At 42.0% G+C, this 21,854-nt stretch overlaps 1 protein-coding gene across 4 annotated transcripts in view; it reads right to left on the bottom strand.

The window, feature by feature from the left end:
* The window catches only part of Dnaaf9 (dynein axonemal assembly factor 9), a 173,080-nt gene that overhangs the window by 146,175 nt on the left and 5,051 nt on the right, over window positions 1-21,854 (bottom strand). For 3 of the 4 annotated variants that reach the window (XM_045155828.1, XM_045155827.1, XR_006638495.1), the window contains exons 2-5: window positions 9,423-9,502; window positions 8,075-8,194; window positions 1,700-1,824; window positions 705-801 (exon numbers count right to left, since the gene is read on the bottom strand). In XM_045155828.1, coding sequence (XP_045011763.1) covers window positions 705-801; window positions 1,700-1,824; window positions 8,075-8,194; window positions 9,423-9,502 — 422 coding nt within the window. The remainder of the gene's footprint in view (window positions 1-704; window positions 802-1,699; window positions 1,825-8,074; window positions 8,195-9,422; window positions 9,503-21,854) is intronic. The other variant, XM_045155829.1, reaches the window with a different exon arrangement.

Raw genomic sequence — 21,854 nt, forward strand, 5'->3', positions numbered from 1 at the left:
GCCACCATGCCCAGCTTAATTATAATTTTTGTTGTTGTTTTTCAAGGTAGGGTCTCACTCTTCATCAGGCTGACCTGTAATTCACTATGTAGTCTCAGGGTGGCCTCAAACTCATGGCGATCCTCCTACCTCTGCTTCCTGAGTGCTATGATTAAAGGTGTGCACCACCACACCCTGCTTCCGCACATAATTAAAAAAAAATTCATGTGTTTATTTACAACCACAGAGAGAATAGTAAAGAGGGAGAAGGACAGAGAGAAAGAATGGGCACACCAGGGTCTCATGCTTCTGCAAACAAACTCCATATACATGTGCCACTTTGTGCATCTGGCTTTACATGGGTACCAGGAAATGGAACCTAGGGCAGCAGTCTTTACAAACAAGCACCTTTTTTTTTTTTTTTTTTTTTTTTTTGGTTTGAGAGAGACAGACACAGAGAGAAAGACAGATAGAGGGAGAGAGAGAGAATGGGCGCACCAGGGCTTCCAGCCTCTGCTAACGAACTCCAGACACATGCGCCCCCTTGTGCATCTGGCTGACGTGGGACCTGGGGAACCGAGCCTCGAACCGGGGTCCTTAGGCTTCACAGGCAAGCACTTAACCGCTAAGCCATCTCTCCAGCCCCAAACAAGCACCTTTAACCACTAAGCCATCTTTCCAGCCCACAAGCAAGGTTCTTAAATGGCTTCCTGTCAGATACTCACCTTGGGAGCTGTAAGGAATGCCAATTCTACTACAGTCTCGAACCATGTCTACAAAGCTGGAAATTTTAAATTCTTCAGCAGCTTCCTCATCTTCATACTGAAAAGGTAAATTAAAAGAAAGATAAGTTCCAATGAGGTATATCATTCAAGATTCCACATATTCTCTGTATCTGTATCAAGAATGGTCCTAAATGACATTTATTATTTCCAGTAGGGTGCTTCCAAAGCCCATTTGTCTTATTTGTTCTTCAGAAATTCCTTTATCACATATCATAAACAAAAACTAACTCAAAATAGATCAGGAGACCTAAGTGGAAGAGATACAACCTGCTCCTGCTCGACTAAGTGAACCCAACACTCACATGAAAACTGATTCTTTTTTTAAAAGAATTTTTATTTAATTGAGAGTGACAGATAGAGAGAGAAAGAGGTAGAGAGAGAGAGAGAGAATGGGCATGCCAGGGCCTCCAGCCACTGCAAGTGAACTCCAGATGCGTGCACCCCCTTGTGCATCTGGCTAATGTGGGTCCTGGGGAATCGAGCCTTAAACTGGGATCCTTAGGCTTCACAAGCAAGCGCTTAACCGCTAAGCCATCTCTCCAGCCCTGAAAACGGATTCTTGATCAAGACTGAAGGTTGGAGGAATGGCTTAGCAGTTAAAGCGTTCATCTGCAAAGCCAAAGACCCAGGCTCGATTCCCTAGGACCCACGAAAGCCAGATGCACAAGAAGGCACACACATCTGGAGTTTGTCTGCAGTGGCTGGAGCCCTAGCGCACCCATTCTCTCTCTCCCTCTCTTTCTCCCTCTTTCTGTCAAATAAATAAAAATAAAGTATTAAAAAAAAAGATTGGTTTACAACTTTCATGAAATTGCAAGTGTCAAAAATCCCAATTTGCTTTCTAGCCAAACTTTGAAAAGGACTCAGAGAAAAAGAAATAGATAACACTTTCCTAAAAGAAGTACCTATTCTCTTTTATTATTTTTTTTCCTTACCTCATTTTCAGTCATGCAGTGGAAATGCAAGTTTCTCCAATGTGCCACATAGGGTAAAAGATATGGATAGTTGACAGGATTACAGTACAGATGGACACTATCTGATTTAATCAGTATAATCACATCTAGAGGAAAAAAATAAAAGTACACAATTATCAAAGGCTTTTCCTTTAGACATTTCCTGCCCAGAAAGTAAATAAATCTACTAAGGCATGGGGTTGTAGCCCAGCAAGAGAGTGCTTGCATGCAAGAGGTCCTAGGATCATACCTAGTACCATCAAACCAAACCAAAGCAAAGCTACCTCAGAAACAATATAACAAAATCCAAAGTAAAATTTACTTATTTAATCAGGTAATATACTTCAAACAACAATATACTTCAACAACAGAATGTTAACAGTAAGGATTTCTTAGTGTCTTTACAATACTCCCACAGTTGCCCTTCTTTGGCTATGACAATGACAGCACAAAATAAGTCAAAAGAACAAACTTCAGCTGGGCATGGCGGTGCACGCCTTTAATCCCAGCACTCAGGAGGCAGAGGTGTGAGGACTGATATGAGTTCAAGGCCACCCTGAGACTATATAGTGAACTCCAGGTCAGCATAGGCTACAGTGAAACCCTACCTTGAAAAATAAAGACTTCATCTTCGGAAACATGGTGTTTTGTAAAGTTCTAGCAGTCAAACCTGTGATATCAAAATTGGCTCTTATTGATTAATTGATTGACTGGTGTATGATTAGTTGCAGCACCAGGGACTAAATGTAGGGCTCTGCACATGGTGGGCAAGCACACTACTATTGAACATTTATTGAGACAGAATCTCACAAAGTTGCCTAGGCTGGCCTTGAACTTACTCTGTAGGCCAGGTAGGCCTTAAACTTACAATCTTCCAGCCTCAGCCTCTTAAGAAGATAATATTATAAGCCTGTGTCACCAGGCCTGGATATTTTATTTTTATTTATTTATTTATTTTTATGAAAGACAGAGAGAGTAAGAGCAAGCAAGAGCGAGAGAGAGAATTGGCATGCCAGGGCCTCCAGCCACTGCCATCAAACTCCAGATGTGTGTGACATCTTGTGTGCATGTGCAACCTGTGCACTTGCATCATCTTGAATATCTGGCTTACATGGGATCTGGAGAGTCAAACATGGGTCCTTATGCTTTGCAGGCAAGTGCCTTAACCACTAAGCCTTTTCTCCAGCCTTTTTTCCCTCCCCCCCCTCCTTCCTTCCTTCGTTCCTTCCCTCCCTCCCTCCCCTCCCCCCATCTCTCTTTCTTTCTTGGAGAGAGAGACAGAGTGTCTCACTATGTAGCTATGTAGCTCTGGTTAGCCTGGAACTTACTATGTAGACCAGGCTGGTTTTGAGTTTGCATCAATCCTTCTGCCTCTGCCTCCTGAGTGTTGGTATTATTGGCATGCATCACCAAACCTGGTGTAGCTATGTACTTTAATGAAGTCATACGAATCAGATGGAAACCTCATGATCACTGAATCATAAACCAGCATCAATTATGACATGACTATTTTTTAACTTTATGTATATTTATTTGCGAGAGAGAAACAGGCAGAGAGAGAAAGAGAATGGGTATGCCAGGGCCTCAGCCACTGCAAACGAACTCCAGATGTGTGTACCCCCTTGTACATCTGGCTTACATGGGTCCTGGGGAATCGAACCGAGGTCCTTTGGCTTTGCAGGTAAACACCTTAACCGCTAAGCCATCTCTCCAGATCAACAGTGACTCTTAACTAAATTCAGCGTCTAAAGCTCTTGACCAGAGTCTTATCTGGCTCTAGGCAATTGTGGATGTAGACACCAACTGTTACCCTTGGGAAGGGTTACTATGTATGGTAATGAACTTTGTATATAGGAAAGGCTGGGAAGAAGGAAGTGCAAGCAAGTATAATAGCTTCTGTAAAAACACCAAAAGCTCAAAGATTTAAGGAACAGCCATCAATACTGGTGGGTCAAGTAAATAAAGCAATCCCAAAGGTGCAAATAAAGCCAGGGAAACAAAAAGGCCATGGAATAAGGCAGACATATGAGAGTAGCCTAAATTCAGAGAATGAAATCAGATAGACTTCCAGAAGAGAAGCAGAGGCTTTATTCCATGGATCCTTGGAGACCAGAGCCACTAGGCCTCTCTCTGACAAGAAGAAACTAGAAATGGCTAAAGGTGAGAAAGGAACATGGGGTAGGGAGGCATCTGAGGCAGCAGGTTTAAGGCAATGACAACAGAGTAGTATAGTGTGGCCAGCTAATCACATAGGTGGATGGCTTCCTGAAACAAAGCTCCACTATGCTGGCTGTGTGTTTGTGTTCATGTGTGTTGAGTGCAGGCACACATGTGGAGGTCAGAGGACAACTTTATGGTGTCAGACTTCATTGTCCTCTGAGGCAGGGCCTCACATTACTGTTCACCACTGCTTTTACCAGGCTAGCTGTCCCTGACCTTCCAAGTGTATTCTCCTCTTTCTCCACCTCCCTTCTAGATAGCAGGCATGGCTAAGATTACAAAGCCTGTTACAGTTTTTATATAGTTGCTGGAATTCCAAATTCAGGTACTCAGATTTGGGCAGCAAACACTATCTACTGAGCCACTTCCCCAAACCAGATACTGGCCTTTTAAGCCACTTTTTTTCTACACTTGGCCAGTATAGGTGTTGCCAGGGAACACAGTAGAAGTTGCTCTGCAAAAGACAGGAAAGGGTCCCCTTCCTTCATTTCTCAGTATTATGGTCTTGTCCCCCCCCATCACACACACACACACCCCAAACCCAAGAATCATTTCCTAAATCAATTGTAGACTACCTGCTAAGAAGCAAATTTGCTATCGCCTGGAAAGAGTAAGGGCTTCCAGTATATATTATACTTCAGAATACACTAACATGTAACTGCAAAGGTTTAAGATCCAATAAAAGATAAAACCTATCAGCTGCTAAATCTAATTAAGCATCTGACTCTCAGTTCACCTACAATCCCAATACTCAGGAAGCAGAGACAGGAGGATCACTAAAAAAGTTCAAGGTGAAGCCAGGTGGGTGGCACACACCTTTTAATCCCAGCACTTGGAGGCAGAGGTAGGAGAATCACTGTGAGTTCAAGGCCACCCTGAAGCTACATAGTGAATTACAGGTCAGCCAGGACTAGAACGAGATCCTACCTTGAAACACACATGCACGCGCGCACACACACACGTATGTCAAGGTAAACCTGCTCTACGTTGGGAGACCCTATCTCAGAAGAAAGGAACAGGAAGAAAAAGGAGGAGGAAGGTGGTGCATGAGATTGAAGAGGTATGTCAAACTTTTTTTTGTTCATTTTTTCGAGGTAGTGTCTCACTCTAGCCCAGGCTGACTTGAAATTCACTGTGTAGTCTCAGGGTGGCCTTGAACTCATGGGGATCCTCCTACTTCTGCACCACCATGTTCAGCTCTTCAAACAAATGTTTTAATACTGTATTTGTGTAAGGGGGGAGGGAGGGAGAGAATGGGAATGCCAGGACCTCTTGCTCATACAAATTCCAGATGAATTTGCCACTTTCTGTATTTGGCTTATGTGGGTGGCCTCATGTTGAACTTTTCCCTACTCACACACATAACCAGAAATTAAAAATAGAAGCATGAATCTAGTGATCTCAGCTTTTTAACTATTTCAGTTTAAAAGTAAATTTAGGGCTGGAGAGATGGGTTAGCGGTTAAGGAGCTTGCTGACAAAGGCAAAGGACCCAGGTGCAATTCCCTAGTAGCCACATAAAACCGGATGCACAAAGTGGCACATGCACTTGGAGTTCATTTGCAGTGGCTAGAGGCACTGACATACCCATTCTGTATCTGCTTCTTTATCTCTGTCTCTCTCAAAAAAATAAAATTTCTGAGCTGGGAAGATGGCTGAGCAGGCTTGGAAAGCCTGCTGGCCTGGGTTTGATTACCTAGCACCAATGTAAAGCCAGATGCAAGGTAGTGCATGTATTTGGAGTTCACTTGCAGTGGTAGGAGACCCTGGTGAATGTGTATACACACACATACACACACACACAAATAAATAAATAAAATTCAAAAAATAAAAATAAGAGAATTTCTTAATTTGGCACCTATTGTGCCAGGATAAAGATAAGCAAAAAGAAAGTATACCTTTTAAATTATCCTGTAATTTCAGTACTAAAATGTCCTTTATAACCATGGCCATAGAGAAATTTGTAGCAGATACAAGCTTCCAACATTAATTCTTTCAAAAACAGTGGATAAGGGGCTAGAGGGATGGCTTAGCGGTTAAGGCATCTACCTGCAAAGCCAAAGGACCCAGATTCGATTCCCTAGTACCCACATTAGCCAGATGCACAAAGGGGTGCATGCGTCTAGAGTTTGTATACAGTGGCTGGAGGCCTTGGCATGCCCATTCTCTCTATATATATGTATATCTCTCTCTCTCTTTCCTGCTTTCTCTGCCAAATAAATAAATAACTAAAAATAAAATATTTTTAAAAGCAGTGGATAAGTACTGTACAGTATAAGGGTGATATTTTTAAATCAAAATATGAAGTTAAAAATTGAATTTAAAAAATTAATGAAGAGGGCTGGAGAGATGGCTTAGCAGTTAAGGCGCTTTCCTGTGAAGGCTAAGGATCCAGGCTCAATTCTCCAGTCTCACGTAAGCCAGATACACAAGGTGGTACATGTATCTGGAGTTCGTTTGCAGTGGCTAGAGGCCCTGGCACACCCATTCTCTCTCTTTCTCTCTCTCTCTCTGTCTGCCAGTCTCAAATAAATAAATAATAATTTTTAAAAAAATTAATGAAGATGGAGTGGTGATTTCTGCCTGTAAGCCCAGTACCCAGGACACTGAGGTAGAACGATAACTATGAGTTTGAAACTAGCCTGGCTACAGAATGAGACTATGTTAGAGAAAGAAAGAAAAGGAGGAAAAGGAAGAGGGTGGAATAATTATTAGTACAAAGAGTAATTATGGTTTGCCTTTTCTAATATATATGTGTGTGTGTATGTGTGTGTATGTATATGTATATATATATGTGTGTGTGTATGTGTATATATATATGCATATGTATGCATATATATATATGCAGAGAGAGAGAGAGAGAGATAGAGAGATAGAGATAGAGATAGAGATAGAGATAGAGATAGAAATAGGGTCTTGTCCTAGCCCAGACTGCCCTGGAATTCACTACGTAGTCTCAGGGTGGCCTTGAATTCACAGCAATCCTCCTACCTCTGCCTCCCCAGTGCAGAGATTAAAGGCATGCACCACCACACCTGGGTTGCTTTTTTAATAAAAAGAACAGCTTCAAATAATCTATATAGATAAATAGCAACAAAGGCTTTACCACAAAAGCATTTTCACATGCTCTAGACCTGAACCCTCTTGGTAGTTTAAATCAGATAAATTCTTTGTTGTAAGGCATGGTGGCACAGCCCTGTACTCTGGGCATTCTAGAGACCAAGACAGAAAGAGATCTCAAATTTGAGGCCAACCTAGGCTACACAGTGAGATATTGTCTGAAAACAACAAAAAACAAAATACAAAGCAAAATAACAGCAAACAACAAAAGCAGATAACTCTGTCACTGGGGACTGAGGCTTTCCTCTGCATTGTGGGAAAATTTAGTATCGACCTCTGACTTGATGCCAGTAGTACCACCCACCCAGCTGTCACCATCAGAAATGTCTTGAGACATTGCTAAATATTCCCAAGGGACAAAACTGCCCCAGTTGAGAACTGTGCTCAAGTAAGATCATTTCACATGAACTGTTTGCTCTTAGGCCTTCCCCAGCTGCAACACAAGAGCCGTCTGTCTCTTGTCCAGTTTTGTTTGTGTTGGTGCGTCTCCTGACTCATCTGGCAAATAAGTCATGATGCTAAATATCAGAGAAAGAGCTCCCGGGCAACAGACCACAGCAGCAGCAACATCTCTGAACCCTGGAACAAGGAATATAAGCAGAAAGCCTGTATTGTAGTCATAGGCAACATCATGAATTAAAGTCACAGAGAAAACAGTTCCCAAAGACAGCAAGACAAAGAGCTTTGTTCCTCAGCATGAGGAACATGAAGTCTTTCTGGCAAGAGTACACTACAGGCTCATCCCTGCCTCAAAAACAAAACAAAAAACAAAACAAAACAAAAAAACAAAAACAAAAACAAAAAATCCAGGCAAAATTGTCTGGTGTAATCTCAACTACTTGGGAGGGAGGCTGAAGACAAAGAATCACAAGTTCAAGACCAGAATGAGTTAACATCAAAACAATAAATCAAAATAAAAGGTGACAATTTATTGTTGCATTGGAATATTCTAAATTTTTTCCGTTAAAAGATCATGATCCAAAAAAATAAATCACATACCAATTGCCAATATACTTACCATCTAGAACTTCCTCAGAAAATCCCGTTTTCTCAAAATCATTGTTATTTTGATTGTATAAACCAAACAGAAGGTAATTTGCCAGCTCTCTGCACCCTTCATTGTACCTGCTATCAATTCCTGCAAGGCAAAGAAGGCTGTGACCAGCTATCCTGTACTATGAGGTGCAATAAGCCCCAATGACTTACCCATGCTTAGTAAAACCCTGACTGGCAGAGGCAATAGCTCAGACCAGTTTTGTGCTACAAACAAAATTAGCAAATCTCTGTGAAAGCCCTCAAATATCAGCTACCCTTACTTGTATCTCATGATCTCTATATCTTCTATAGCTGGGTGTGGTGGAGCACGCCTTTAATCTCAGCATTTGGGAGGCAGAGGTAGGAGGATTGCTGTGAGTTCAAGGCCACCCTGAGATTACATAATGAACTCCAGGTCAGTCTGGGCTAGAGTGAGACCCTACCCTGAAAAACCAAAAGAAAAAAAAAATCTATATTTTGGAGGGAAAACGGAATCAGAAAATACAGTCTTTTTTTTTTTTTTTTGGACAGGATCTCACTCTAGCTCAGGCTGACTTGAAGCTCACTGTAGCCCAGGCTGGTCTTGAACTCATGTCAATCTGACTATCTTGATAATATGGCCATTTATTGGCTTATAGAAGGTCTTGGAATCCTTTCAGTTAGCCCAGGAATAAGTCTGAAAAATACAACCTGAACTGTACTATAAGGCAGGATGCAGTGGTACATACAATTACAAGACCTTTATGAAGGTTACAACCTAGTGACGCTCTAAAGACAAATGAAATGGAAATTAAGTGATACTGTCTTCACTCTTGCCTCTCAATGTTTGTGTATGTATGTATATCTGGATATAGATGTGTGTATGTGTGTGCGCATGTGCTGGGGGTTTGTTGCCTGTGATGTCCCAGAGCTGTGGCTCTGTGAAGAATTTAAGGGTCAAGATCAGGTAGTCATTGTCTATGTGAAATTAAAAGAAACGGGTTGAACAGGTGTGGTGACACAAAGCCTTTAATCCCAGTACTTGAGAGGTTGAGGTAGGAGGATCGCCATGAGGTGGAGACCAGCCTGGGCTAAAAAGTGAGCTCTAGATCAACCTGGATTAAAGAAAAACTATGCCTCAAAAGAAAAAAAAATGGAGCAGGAACTGTAAGAATGGTAGGGGCTCCCTATCTTACTGGTATCTTTCTAAAATAGTAACAGATTTTAGGGGAATGGGAACTAGGAGGATACTAACCCACAGTTTGTCTTGTCATAATGGTATTGTTAATCTCTTCTTGTGAACAATAACAAGTTGCCACAGTGCAGACTCCTACCTTGTTAAAAGCACTAACCTAGGATGCAGAGGATCCCATCAGGTCGAGATTTGCTGCTCTGGGTCAGAATGCTCTGTACCTGGCGGAGTCGGCTACAGCTACAAGAGCAGAAAACAGTTACCTGAGTGTCAGCACAGTCCCGTGAGATCAGCACCCTGTATGTGAGTCCCATGATGAACAAGGAAGAGTGATTTTGCTATGGAAATTGCCAATTGTTTGGTTCAACATTAGAATCATCCCTTGTTTCCATTTTTTCTTTTCTTTTCTTTTTTTGGTTTATTTTTATTTATTTATGTGCGAGCAACAGACAGACAAAGAGGGAGGGAGGGGAGGGAATGAGAATGAATGGGCACATCAGGGCCTCTGGCCACTACAAACGAACTCCAGACGCATGTGCTCCCTTGCGCATATGGCTTACATGGGTCCTGGGGAATTGAACCAGGGTCCTTAGGCTTCACAGGCAAATGCCTTAACGGCTAAGCCATTTCCCCAGTCCTCTTTTCCATTTTCTGAAAGAGATTACATAGAAGCAGTCTGAAGACTAAGTCTGCACTACTGACCTACAAACTGGATAGCTGGTGACTCTGGTTCAAGAGAATGAAGCTAAGTCCTGTTGATGGTCAGCCCAACACAGGTCTCAAACTTAGCAGCAGATGTTAAGAAATTCCTAAGACTTCTAATGTTTTAAATTTTTTATTTTAATATTTCATTTATTTATGAGAGAGAGAAAAAGAAAGAAGCAGAGAGAACAAGAGAGAATGGGCATGCCAGGGCCTCTAGCCTTGCAAACAAACTCCAGATGCATGGACCACCTTGTGCATCTGGCTTGCATGGGTCCTAGGGAATCAAACTTGGGTCCTTTGGCTTTGCAGGCAAGCACCTTAACTGCTAAGCCATCTTTCTAGCCCTTAAATTTTTTATTTTAAAAATGTCTGTCTCACCAGGCATAGTGGCACATGCCTTTAATCCCAGCACTCGGGAGGCAGAGAGTTTGAGGCCACGCTGAGACTACATAGTGAACTCCAGGTCAGCCTGAGCTATAGTGAGACCTTACCGTGAAAACAAACAGACAGACAAAATAAGTCTGTCTTTAAGCCAGACATGGTGGCACATGCCTTTAATCCCAGCACTCGGGAGGCAGAGGTAGGAGGACTGTCAAGAGTTTGAAGCCACCCTGAGACGACATAGGGAATTCCAGGTCAGCCTAGGCTAGAATGAAACCGTACCTCAAATAAAACTAGAAAAAAAAAAACAGTCTGTCTTTATTTGTGCACACATGTGGGGGGGGGGGGCACAACAGGATCTTGTGATGCTGCAAAAAAAAACACCCAACAGGCCTCATGTGGGTGGCTGGGGAATTTAATTTCAGTAAAGAACTATTATGCCTTTGGTTTCAGTGACATTCCTTGCTCCCATGCAAAGTATAAGGAGTAGTAGTCCCAGATATTAATGTAATTTCTAATTCAAAGGCCAGCAGGTTTTGCAATAAAGCATCTGTAACTACTTAGTCATCTCCCAGCACCTCATTTTTTTCTTTTGTGTGTATGTGTGTGTGTGTGTGTGTGTGTGTGCGCACATGCATGGGTGTGTATGTGTGTACATGCTAAAAGTTGACTTCGGTATCTTCCAAAGTTACTCTCCACTTCATTCACTGAGACATGGTCTTTCAGTTGAACCCAGACTTGCCTCTTCAGCTAGTCTAGCTATTCAGCTTGCCCTGAGAGTTCCCTGTCTTTGTCTTTCCATGCTGTGATTACAGGTAAACTACCACACCCAAATGGCATTTTTGTGGGTGCTGGGGATTAGAACTCAGGTCCTCATGATTGCTTGGCAAGCACTTTATCCACTGAGCCATCTCCCTAGTCTTGACTTCACTTTTTTAAAAATTTAATTTAATTTAATTTTTTAATTTTTTTTTGCTTTTATAATCTTTTTATTGACAACCTCCATACATATAGACAGTATACCATGATCATAATCCCCTTCAACCACCCTCCTTTTTCAACCTCCTCTTCCCCTCACCTCTGCTGAATCTATTCTTTTTTTTTCCTTTTTTTTTATTAACATTTTCCATGATTATAAAATATATCCCATGATAATTCCCTCCCTCCCCACCCCCACACTTTCCCATTTGAAATTCCATTCTCCATCATATTACCTCCCCATTACAATCATTGTAATTACATATATACAATATCAACCTATCAAGTATCCTCCTCCCTTCCTTTCTCTACCCTTTATGTCTCCTTTTTACCTTATTGGCCTCTGCTACTAAGTATTTTCCTTCTCACGCAGAAGCCCAATCATCTGTAGCTAGGATCCACATATGAGAGAGAACATGTGGCGCTTGGCTTTCTGGGCCTGGGGTTACCTCACTTAGTATAATCCTTTCCAGGTCCCTCCATTTTTCTGCAAATTTCATAGCTTCATTTTTCTTTACCGCAAAGTAGAACTCCATTGTATAAAGGTGCCACATCTTCATTATCCACTCATCTGTTGAGGGACATCTAGGCTGGTTCCATTTCCCAGCTATTATAAATTGAGCAGCAATAAACATGGTTGAGCACCTACTTCTAAGGAAATGAGATGAGTCCTTTGGATATATGCCTAGGAGTGCTATAGCTGGGTCATATGGTAGATCAATCTTTAGCTGTTTTAGGAACCTCCACACTGTTTTCCACAATGGCTGGACCAGATTGCATTCCCACCAGCAGTGTAGAAGGGTTCGTTTTTTTCCACATCCCCGCCAACATTTATGATCATTTGTTTTCATGATGGTGGCCAATCTGACAGGACACTTTTTTTTTTTAACTTCACTTTTTATTTTTATTTTTTGGTTTTTCAAGGTAGGGTCTCACTCTAGCTCAGGCTGACCTGGAATTCACTATGTAGTCTCAGGGAGGCCTCAAACTCACAGTGATCCTCCTACCTCAGCCTCCCAAGTGCTGGGATTAAAGGCATGAGCACAAGATATCTGCTTTCATTTCAGTTAAGAACTATTATGCCTTTGACCTCAGTGACATTCCTTGCTCCCTTGCAAAGTATGAGAAGTAGTACTCCCAGATTAATGTAATTACTAAAGATCCTATTGTCTTCATATTCATCCCTCCTCCCTTCCCAGCAACACCAAAGAGAGATGCCCAATTTCATGCTCAAGCTAGTTCTTCTACTCAGTCTTCAGGTCCAAAATCTGCTTTTACAACTCATTCCCCAACATCCCTAATATTTAACCTTTTCCCTACAGTTAATATAGTACTAGCAGTTCTACCTCATCATTATTAAATAAGGCTCTCTATATACCAACTATACTCACTGCTCCATCAGTACCTCCCAGATTTCATATCTATCCTTTTCAGAATCTGCTCCATAACACTGCTCTATACTCACCCAAACACTATTTCTCTTACCTAAATCTCCAGATTCTTCTTCCCACTGGACTTTGTTAAACATTTTTATTTATTTGAGAGAGAGAGAGAAAGTGCAAACAAGCATGGTTGCACCAGGACCTTTTTTGCCACTCCAAACAAACACCAGATGCATGGGCCACTTGGTACATCTGGGTACTGGGGAACTGGTGATTATCTCTCAATCAAGGAAAAATAGTAAACCAATTCTAAATAACAAGCTTCACCTATAGAAATTTTGTGTTATGAAACCTTATCTCAAAGCATTGAGATGTAAACATTCTACTTCGTTTTTTTTTTAATGGGTATACCCCAACCTAACCTAACTCTTTTTTTTCTGTGTCATGTCTATTCTTATTTTTATTAATTTAACAAGACATGTGTGTGTGTGTGTGTGTATGAACATAAGCATTTTAATAATAATTTTAAAATATATTTGAGAGAGGGAAAATATGGGTACATCAGGGCCTCTTGTCAATTGCAAACAATTACACTTTATGCATCTGGTTTTATGTGGATACTGGAAAATCAAACTGGCCAGCAACCTCTGCAAGCAAGTGGCTTGAGTGGCTAAGCCATCTCACAAGGTTTTTTTTTTGTTGTTTTTTTTTAATTTACTTATTTGAGAGGGGCAGAGAGAGAAAGAGGCAGACAGAGAGAGAATGGGGGTGCCAGGGCCTCCAGACACTCCAGACACGTGTGCCCCCTTATGCATTTGGCTAACGTGGGTCCTAGGGAATCGATCCTCGAACCGGGGTCTTTAGGCTTCACAGCCAAGTGCTTAACCGCTAAGCCATCTCTCCAGCCCCCCCCCTTTTTTTTTTTTTTTTGGTTTTCGAGGGTCTCACTCTAAGCCCAGGCTGACCTGATACTCACTATGCAGTCTCAGGGTGGCTGCAAAATCACAGCGATCCTTCTACCTCTGCCTCCCAAGTGCTTGGATTAACAGTCTGCACCACTGTGCCCAACTTTTAAACTTTTTTAAAAAACTGACAACTTCCATACTTTCAGACAGTAAACCATGATAATTTCCTCCCCCCATTCCCCTTCACAACTCCACTCTCCATCATATCCCCTCCCCTTCTCAGTCCATCTCTTTTACTTTTATTTTATATATATATATTTTTTAATTTATTTTGAGAGAGAGAAAGAGAGAAGGAGAGAGAAACAGGCGGGGAGGGGGAGGAACAGAATGGGTGCTCTAGGGCCTTCAGTCACTGCAAATGAACTCCAGATGCATGTGCCACCTTGTGCATTTGGCTTACAGGGGTCCTGGGTAATTGAACCTGGGTCCTTTGGCTTTGCAGTCAAGCGCCTTAACCATGACGCAATTCCTCCAGCCCCAAGTGTCTTATTTTTGATGTCATCATCATTTCTTCCTATTATGATGGTCTTGTGTATGCAGTGTCAGGCACTGCAAGGTCATGGATATCCAGACCATTATGTGTCTAGAAGAGTGCATTGTAAGGAGTCCTATTTTTCTCTTGGCTCTTACATTCTTTCCACCACCTCTTCCACAATGGACCCTGAGCCTTGGAGGGTGTGATAGAGATATTTCAGTGCTGAACACTCCTCTGTCACTTCTTCTCAGCACTATGGTGCCTTTTGAGTCATCCTGGAGGTCACTTCCATCTGAAAAGTGAAGCTTCTCTGACTAAAAGTGAGAGTAGCAGTTTGGCGAGCACAATATATGCATTTAGCCAGATACCAGCAGATGTTATACCCCTAGGACTCATGACCTTCACCCTTGTAAGTTTTCAGTACCAGGCATGTATTCCCTCTGGTGGAGTGGGCCTCCAGTCCAATTAGTGAGTGGTTGTTTTCCCCTGTACAGACATGCCACTCTTGTACCCGCTAGCTCATTTGGCCTAGCTGGCCAAACTTAAGGCTTGTAGTGTCCACTGTTGTTTATCTCCACTGATGACCTCTCTCTCCTACAGGGCTACATCTAGCATAGCTTTTCCCGGCTTTCTGTCAGCTGGTTTACACAGAGGTTTTCAGCTCAGCTCCGTCTTGATTTATCAGTAATCTTGCAACCCAAATATATGGAGTCTTTAGCAATAAGTAATGAAACTTTGTAATAACAAAAAGAAACCACCAAGCAAGAAAAAGAAGTATGAGTTATTAGATACAAACCAGGTATAGTGGTGCACATAAGGTCCCAGCACTTGGGAGGGCTGAGGTAGGAGGACTGTCATGAGTTCACGTCTACCCTGGTACTACAGAGTGAATTCCAGATCAGCCTACTACTGGCTAGAGGGAAAAGTGAGACTCTGCCTTGAAAACAAAAGCTATAAGGTAGGGCTGGAGAGATGGCTTAGTGATTAAGGCACTTACCTGCAAAGCCAAAGAACCCAGGTTCAACATAACCCATGTAAGCCAGATGCACAAGGAGGTGCATGTGTCTGGAGTTTGTTTGCAGTGGCTGGAGGCCCTGGCACACACATTCTCTTTCTTTTTCTCTATCTGCTTCTAAGTTAAAAAAAAAAAAAAAAACTTTTAAAAAAGTTATGAAGTTGAGGTAGGAGGATCACCATGAGTTCAAAGCCACCCTAAGACTACATAGTGAATTCCAGGTCACCCTGGGCTAAAGTGAGACTCTACCTTGAAAAAGAAAAAAAAAAAGTTATAAAGTTTATTTGGGGTAAAAGGTTAAGTAAAGGAAATATTTTGGGATGAGATGATGATATGAATAAGGAGCAAGATTTGTTTTATTCTTGATAGCTAGTGACTGGTTCACAGAAACATGGATGCCACCATGCCTCTGATCCAGTGTTATCCAAAATGGCTGAGAATGACCTCCTAATCACTCCGCAGAAACAACATCATCTTCCTGTTTCCTCCTCAATTTTGCAGGCTTGTCTCTGTATATGGTCCCTTCATGAGACAAGTGTTCCTCTTGGTCCCACCAACCAATCAGGTTTCTCCCTACACACCACCTGAGCCTGATGAGGAGGTTCATTCTAATAAGATGTCTGGCTCTTATAAATGGACCTGAGACACATGTAAGTACCTTATCCCCTTACCCCAGAAACATGTGAGAGAGATTCTCCGTTTCCACTCTGTCTTCCTAGCCAGGATGGGAAGTGGGAGAAAACTTCTTTTGCCTGGGGAGCTTTCCTGCTTTGCTTTCCCTCGTAGCCAAATTCTCCCTAAAGTATATCTCTTAATTTTTCCTTCTCTGAGTCTGAGTTTCAATTCTTTGATAACCTGGACAAGACTCAAGGTTGGGGTTCATGGGCCTAGAGGTCTACTCCATCTTTATGGAGATCTAATCACTCCCAGGATTCAAGCCCCAAATTAAAAGGGCTTTGTATAGTAAAATAGGATTGTTTTGTTTATTTTTGAGAACTTTAATATATGATCATACTGTAATTTGATCATTTTTTTTTTTTGGCCCATTATCCTCTTTTGTCCCCTCTGCCCCACCCTCCATCCCCTGAGGACCATCTTCTTTCAAGGCAGTCCTTTCTGTTTTGTTGTCTCATTCCTCTGTCCTCCATGTCAAAATGGTGATGGGCTTAGGACAGTGCAGGTCATGTGGGAGTATCAGTAACCACTGTGGGGTTATGAATGCACCAACTGGTTCATGTCAGGAGGCAGTGCCTTCCCACCCTGTGGCTCTTACATTCTTTCCACTCCCTCTTCTGGAATGTACCCTGAGCCTTAGAGGATATGGATAGCTATCTCTTTTAGTGTTAAGCTCTTGACAGCCTCTTATTTTCTGCTCTGATGAGTTTTAGATCTCCTCAGTGTCTACCTCCATATCCACAGAGAAGGTTCTCTGGTTAGCAGTGAGAGCAGCACTCATATTCAATCTGCCACTTCCTCTGCAAATGTTACCTGAACACTGGTAGGTGGGACAGAGATAAGCACTGGGCTCTCTCTTCTTGTATGTTGAAACTCCCTAATATTCACTACCATATGAGGCTGGAGCTTGTGTTAGGCTGCCTCTAAAATTGTTCTATTAAAGTACTGTTCAAAACAGAAATAGATGAGGCAAAAGCTAGCAAGTTAAAAGGTTATGAGAGTTAAACTTAAAAAAAAATGACATGGTTATAACTAAGTTGATTATAATTAAAGGTTATTAAATTTATAAGCTTAATCCAGGCATGGTGATGCATACTTTTAATCCCAGCACTTGGGAGGCAGAGGTAGGAGGATTGCCATAAGTTTAAGGCCACCCTGATACTACATATTCACTATGTCCAGGTCAGCCTGGGCTACAGTGAGACGCTACCTCAAAAGAACCAAAAAATAAAAATAAAAATAAATTATAAGGTTAAAATTAAGCCAGGTGTGTTGGCACATGCCTTTAATCCCAATACTCGGGAAGCAGAGGTAGGAGGATTGCTATGAGTTCGAAGCCAGCCTGAGACTATTTCCAGGTCAGCCTGGACCCTACCTTAAAAAAAAAGAACATCCTGAAAGGCTGAAGACATGGCTTAGCAGTTAAGGTACTTGCCTATGAAGCCCAAGGATCAAGGTTTGATTCTCCAGCTCCTACGTAAACCAGATGCACAAGGTGGCACATGCATCTGAAGTTCATTCACAGTGGCCAGAGGTCCTGGCGTGCCCCTTCTCTCTCTGTGTCTCTATGAATAAATAAAAGAATACTTAAAATAAAAAAGGAATACCCTGAGTTAAAACTTATGCTGGAATCTCTGTTCACAACAAAAAAGTTTTCTTAATATTGAGTTGTTCCTAATAAAGTTTAAAAAGTGGCTTAATGTTGGCCAGCATGGTGGTTTGATTCAGTCTCCCATAAACTTAGGTGTTCTGAATGCTAGATTCTCAGCTGATGGAGATTTGGTAATTAATGCCTCCTGGAGGCAGTGTATTGTTACAGGTGGGCTTATGGATGTTATAGCCAGCTCACCCTTGGTAGTGTTTGGAACACACTCCTGTTGCTATTATCCACCTGATGTTGCCCAGAAGGTGGTATCTACCCTCTATTCATGCCATCATTTTCCCCTGCCATCATGGAGCTTCCCCTAGAGCCTGTAAGGCAAAATAAATCTCTTTTTTCCCACAAGCTGCTCTTAGTTGGGTGATTTCTACCAGCAATGTGAACCTGACTGCAACAGTAAAGTGGTACTGAGGAATGAGATTTCTGCTACACACCTGACTGTGGCTTTGGCCTTTTGGAGCTCATTTTCAAGAGGAATGTGGAAGGATTTGAAACCTTGGCCTAAGAGACACCTTGCAGTGCTGTAAGTACAGCTTGACGAACTATTCTGGTCAGAGTTGAAAGACCAAAGTGCAATAAAAACTATGGACTATGAGGTTTGGCTTGTGAGAGTGAGAAAGAGCTTTGCTTAGACTGGGCAGGAAATAGTCTGTGTGAGAGGCTTGCTGCTATGCCCGTGTCCTGAGAACTTGTGCAGGATTGCATTGCATACAAACAGACTGCTGTAAGCAGAGGGATATGGCATAGAAATGAAATTTTGGGGCTGAAACTTCTGCTTGTTCAGCTGCAATTGTATGAGAGATTACAACCTTTGAGATTGGGCCAGCTGACCTGCATTGAGACAACAGGAAGAATGTAGACTCTTTTTGAAGGGGCCTGAATGCTCAAGGAATGTCCTATTCTTCAAAATCTGCTTTATTCCCCCCTGGATTAACAAACTGGCACCCTACCTGGTATTATGGAGTATATGAAATGCAGGAAAGAGAGGATCACTGAATTTGCAACAATGATCTTATGTTTTGGAAATGGCCATGGGCAATGGGAAGGAGGTTTGCTGGATGCCTGCAGGGTAACCAAATGGAACTGTGAGGATGGACCATGAGTTGCAATGGTGACCCACTGGAGATGCCAGGACCATAAGACAGCTGCCAGGAAAGGAAAGCTGCCAGCCCTGGATGAAGTTTTCCAAGACTGTGAGTAGCTTAGCTGGCGGGGTAGAATTGGAACTCAAGAGACTTGTTGCTGGCTAGAATTATCAGACTTGGGCTGGAGAGATGGCTTAGCGGTTAAGCACTTGCCTGTGAAGCCTAAGGACCCTGGTTCGAGGCTCGATTCCCCAGGACCCACGTTAGCCAGATGCACAAGGGGGTGCACGCGTCTGGAGTTCGTTTGCAGTGGCTGGAAGCCCTGGTGCGCCCATTCTCTCTCTCTCCCTCTATCTGTCTTTCTCTCTATGTCTGTTGCTCTCAAATAAATAAATAAATAAATAATAAACAAAAAAAAAAAAAAGAATTATCAGACTTGGAGACTTGTTACTGGCTAGAGTTGTTGGACTTGGAGCTACAATAGAGTTTGATGTTTGGCCTGTTTAAATCTTTTTTTTTTTAAGAAACAAGTCAAACTGCTTATTTATTTATTTATTTATTTATTTATGTGATGCTTGTAATGGTTTAATGCTGTGGCTCATTTTTCTCTCACTTCTTTTTTTTTTAATTATTTATTTACTTATTTGAGCGCGACAGACACAGAGAGAAAGATAGAGAGAGAGAGAGAAAGAGAGAGAGAGAGAGAGAGAGAGAGAGAGAGAGAGAATGGGCGCGCCAGGGCTTCCAGCCTCTGCAAATGAACTCCAGACGCGTGTGCCCCCTTGTGCATCTGGCTAACGTGGGACCTGGGGAACCGAGCCTCGAACCGGGGTCCTTAGGCTTCACAGGCAAGTGCTTAACCGCTAAGCCATCTCTCCAACCCCTGTTTAAATCTTGTAGTATTTCTTTGTTTAAAAATTTTTTTGTTCATTTTTATTTATTTATTTGAGAGTGACAGAGAGAAAGAGGCAGAGAGAGAGAGAGAAAGAGAGAGGATGGGCGCGCCAGGGCCTCCATCCTCCAGCCACTGCAAACGAACTTCAGACACGTGTGGCCCTTGTGTATCTGGCTAACGTGGGTCCTGGGGAATTGAGCCTCCAACTGGGGTCCTTAGGCTTCACAGGCAAGAGCTTAACCGTTAAGCCATCTCTCCAGCCCAAATCTTGTAATATGTCTTTGCTATACCCAATGTCATCTTTTGCAGTGTATTTGTTCAGTGCCATTATGGGTTTTTGATTTTGGGGGGGGGCTCAGTTAAAAGATCTTGGACTATGGGGATGTTTGAACATCACTGGGATTAAAAACTATGGGGACTTTTGAAATTGGATGAATGCATTACATTTTACATCATTTATGGTTATCAGTTTATGGGGGCCGGGGCAGAATGTGGTGGTTTGATTCAGGTGTCCCCCATAAACTTAGGTTCTGAACGCTAGATTCCCAGCTGATTGAGATTTGGAAATTAATGCCTCCTGGAGGCAGTGTATTGTTGGGGGTGAGCTTATGAATGTTACAGCCACTTCACCCTTGCTAGTGTTTGGCACGCTCTCCTGTTGCTATTATCCACCTGATGTTGCCCAGGAGGTAATGTCCCCTCTCCCCGGCTCATGCCATGTTTTCCCCTGCCACCATGGAGCTTATCCTTGAGCCTGTAAGCCAAAATAAACCTCTTTTCTCCTAAAAACTGCTTCAGGTCAGCCTGGGCTAGAATGAAACCCTACTTTGAAAAACAAAAACAAAAACAAACAAACAAAAAAAAAGGTCCCTGAATCTCTATTTATGGATGGTTCTAGCCCCAATTTCTTTCATGAACTCCAAACTAATTATATCCACCTGCCTATGAAATATCTCCATTTGAATATCTATTAGGCAACTGAATTAAGCAACTGAAATGAGTATAAAAATTGAAATTTACTCTCTCCACAAACCTACTCTTCCTGTGTTTCCAATGTCAGTAAAATACCTAAGACCTGGGCTGTAGAAATTGCTCAGTGATTAAGGCACTTGCCTGCAAAGCCTAATGACTCTGGTTTGATTCTCCAGTACCCACATAAAGCCAGATGCACAAAGTGGTGCATGTATCTGGGTTTGTGTGCAGTGGCTAAAGGCTCTGTTATGCCCATTGTTTCTCTCTTTTACTCTCTCCTTGCAAATAAATAAAATTTAAGCCGGGCATGGTGGTGCATGTCTTTAATTCCAGCACTCTGGAGGCAGAGGTAGGAGTTAGAGGTCACCTTGAGAGACTACACAGTGAATTCCAGGTGAGACCTACCTTGAAAACCAAAAAAAAAAAAAAAAAGCTAAGACCAAATCCAACTAGCCCTTCTTGCTTTATTGCTCCCTCAGTTCTGTTTCTTCCTTAGTATTTATTTCTATGATTTTTTAACCATATTTGTCACCTTTTCATTTATAAAAGAACTCTTTGATAGCAAGAACTGCTTTATTCATCTGAATCTATGTCATGTAACAGTTTATGTTGTAGAAGTAAGAGTGAAGTTCAAACTTTCAAACAAGCAGCAAGCACACCACTAATATTTTATTTATTTATTTATTTGAGAGGAGAGAAGCTGAGTCAGAGGAAGACAGAGAAAGAAAGAGAATAGGCGCACCAGGGCTTACAGCTACTACAAATGAACTCTAGATTATGTGCCACCTTGTGCATCTGAATTTATTTGGGTACTGGAGAATTAAACCTGAGTCCTTTGGCTTGGCAGGCAAGTGCCTTAACCACTAAGCCATCTCTCCACCCTAGAAATAAATAAATAAATGTGTGTAAATTTTACACACACACACACACTCATATATGTGTGGTTTGGGTTTTTTTGTTTTGTCTTGTTTTTTTGAGGTAGGGTCTCATTCAAGCCCAGGCTGACCTGGAATTCACTATGTAGTCTCAGGATGGTCTTGTATTCACAGTGATCCTCCTACCTCTGCCTCCCGAGTGCTGGAATTAAAGGCGTACACCACCATGCCTGGCCTAGAAAATATTTTTAAGGACATGGGACTGCAAAAAAAATGGCTCATCAGTTAAGGCTCTTGCCTGTGAAGCCTAAGGACCCAGGTTTAATTCCCTGGTACCCATGTATTCCAGATGCATAAGGTGCATTCATCAGTGGCTGGAGGTTCTGGTGCACCCATTCTCTCTATATATGTATCTGCCTCCCCCCAATAAATAAATAAAATAAAAATTTTTTAAATTAAATTCATACGTTTTTAAGAAAGACAGTATATTTCAGCCAGATTTCCATTGATTCTTAACTGGTTTGATAGG

This window comes from Jaculus jaculus, chromosome 8 (assembly GCF_020740685.1).
Source record: "Jaculus jaculus isolate mJacJac1 chromosome 8, mJacJac1.mat.Y.cur, whole genome shotgun sequence".
NCBI classification, from domain to species: Eukaryota; Metazoa; Chordata; class Mammalia; order Rodentia; family Dipodidae; genus Jaculus; species Jaculus jaculus.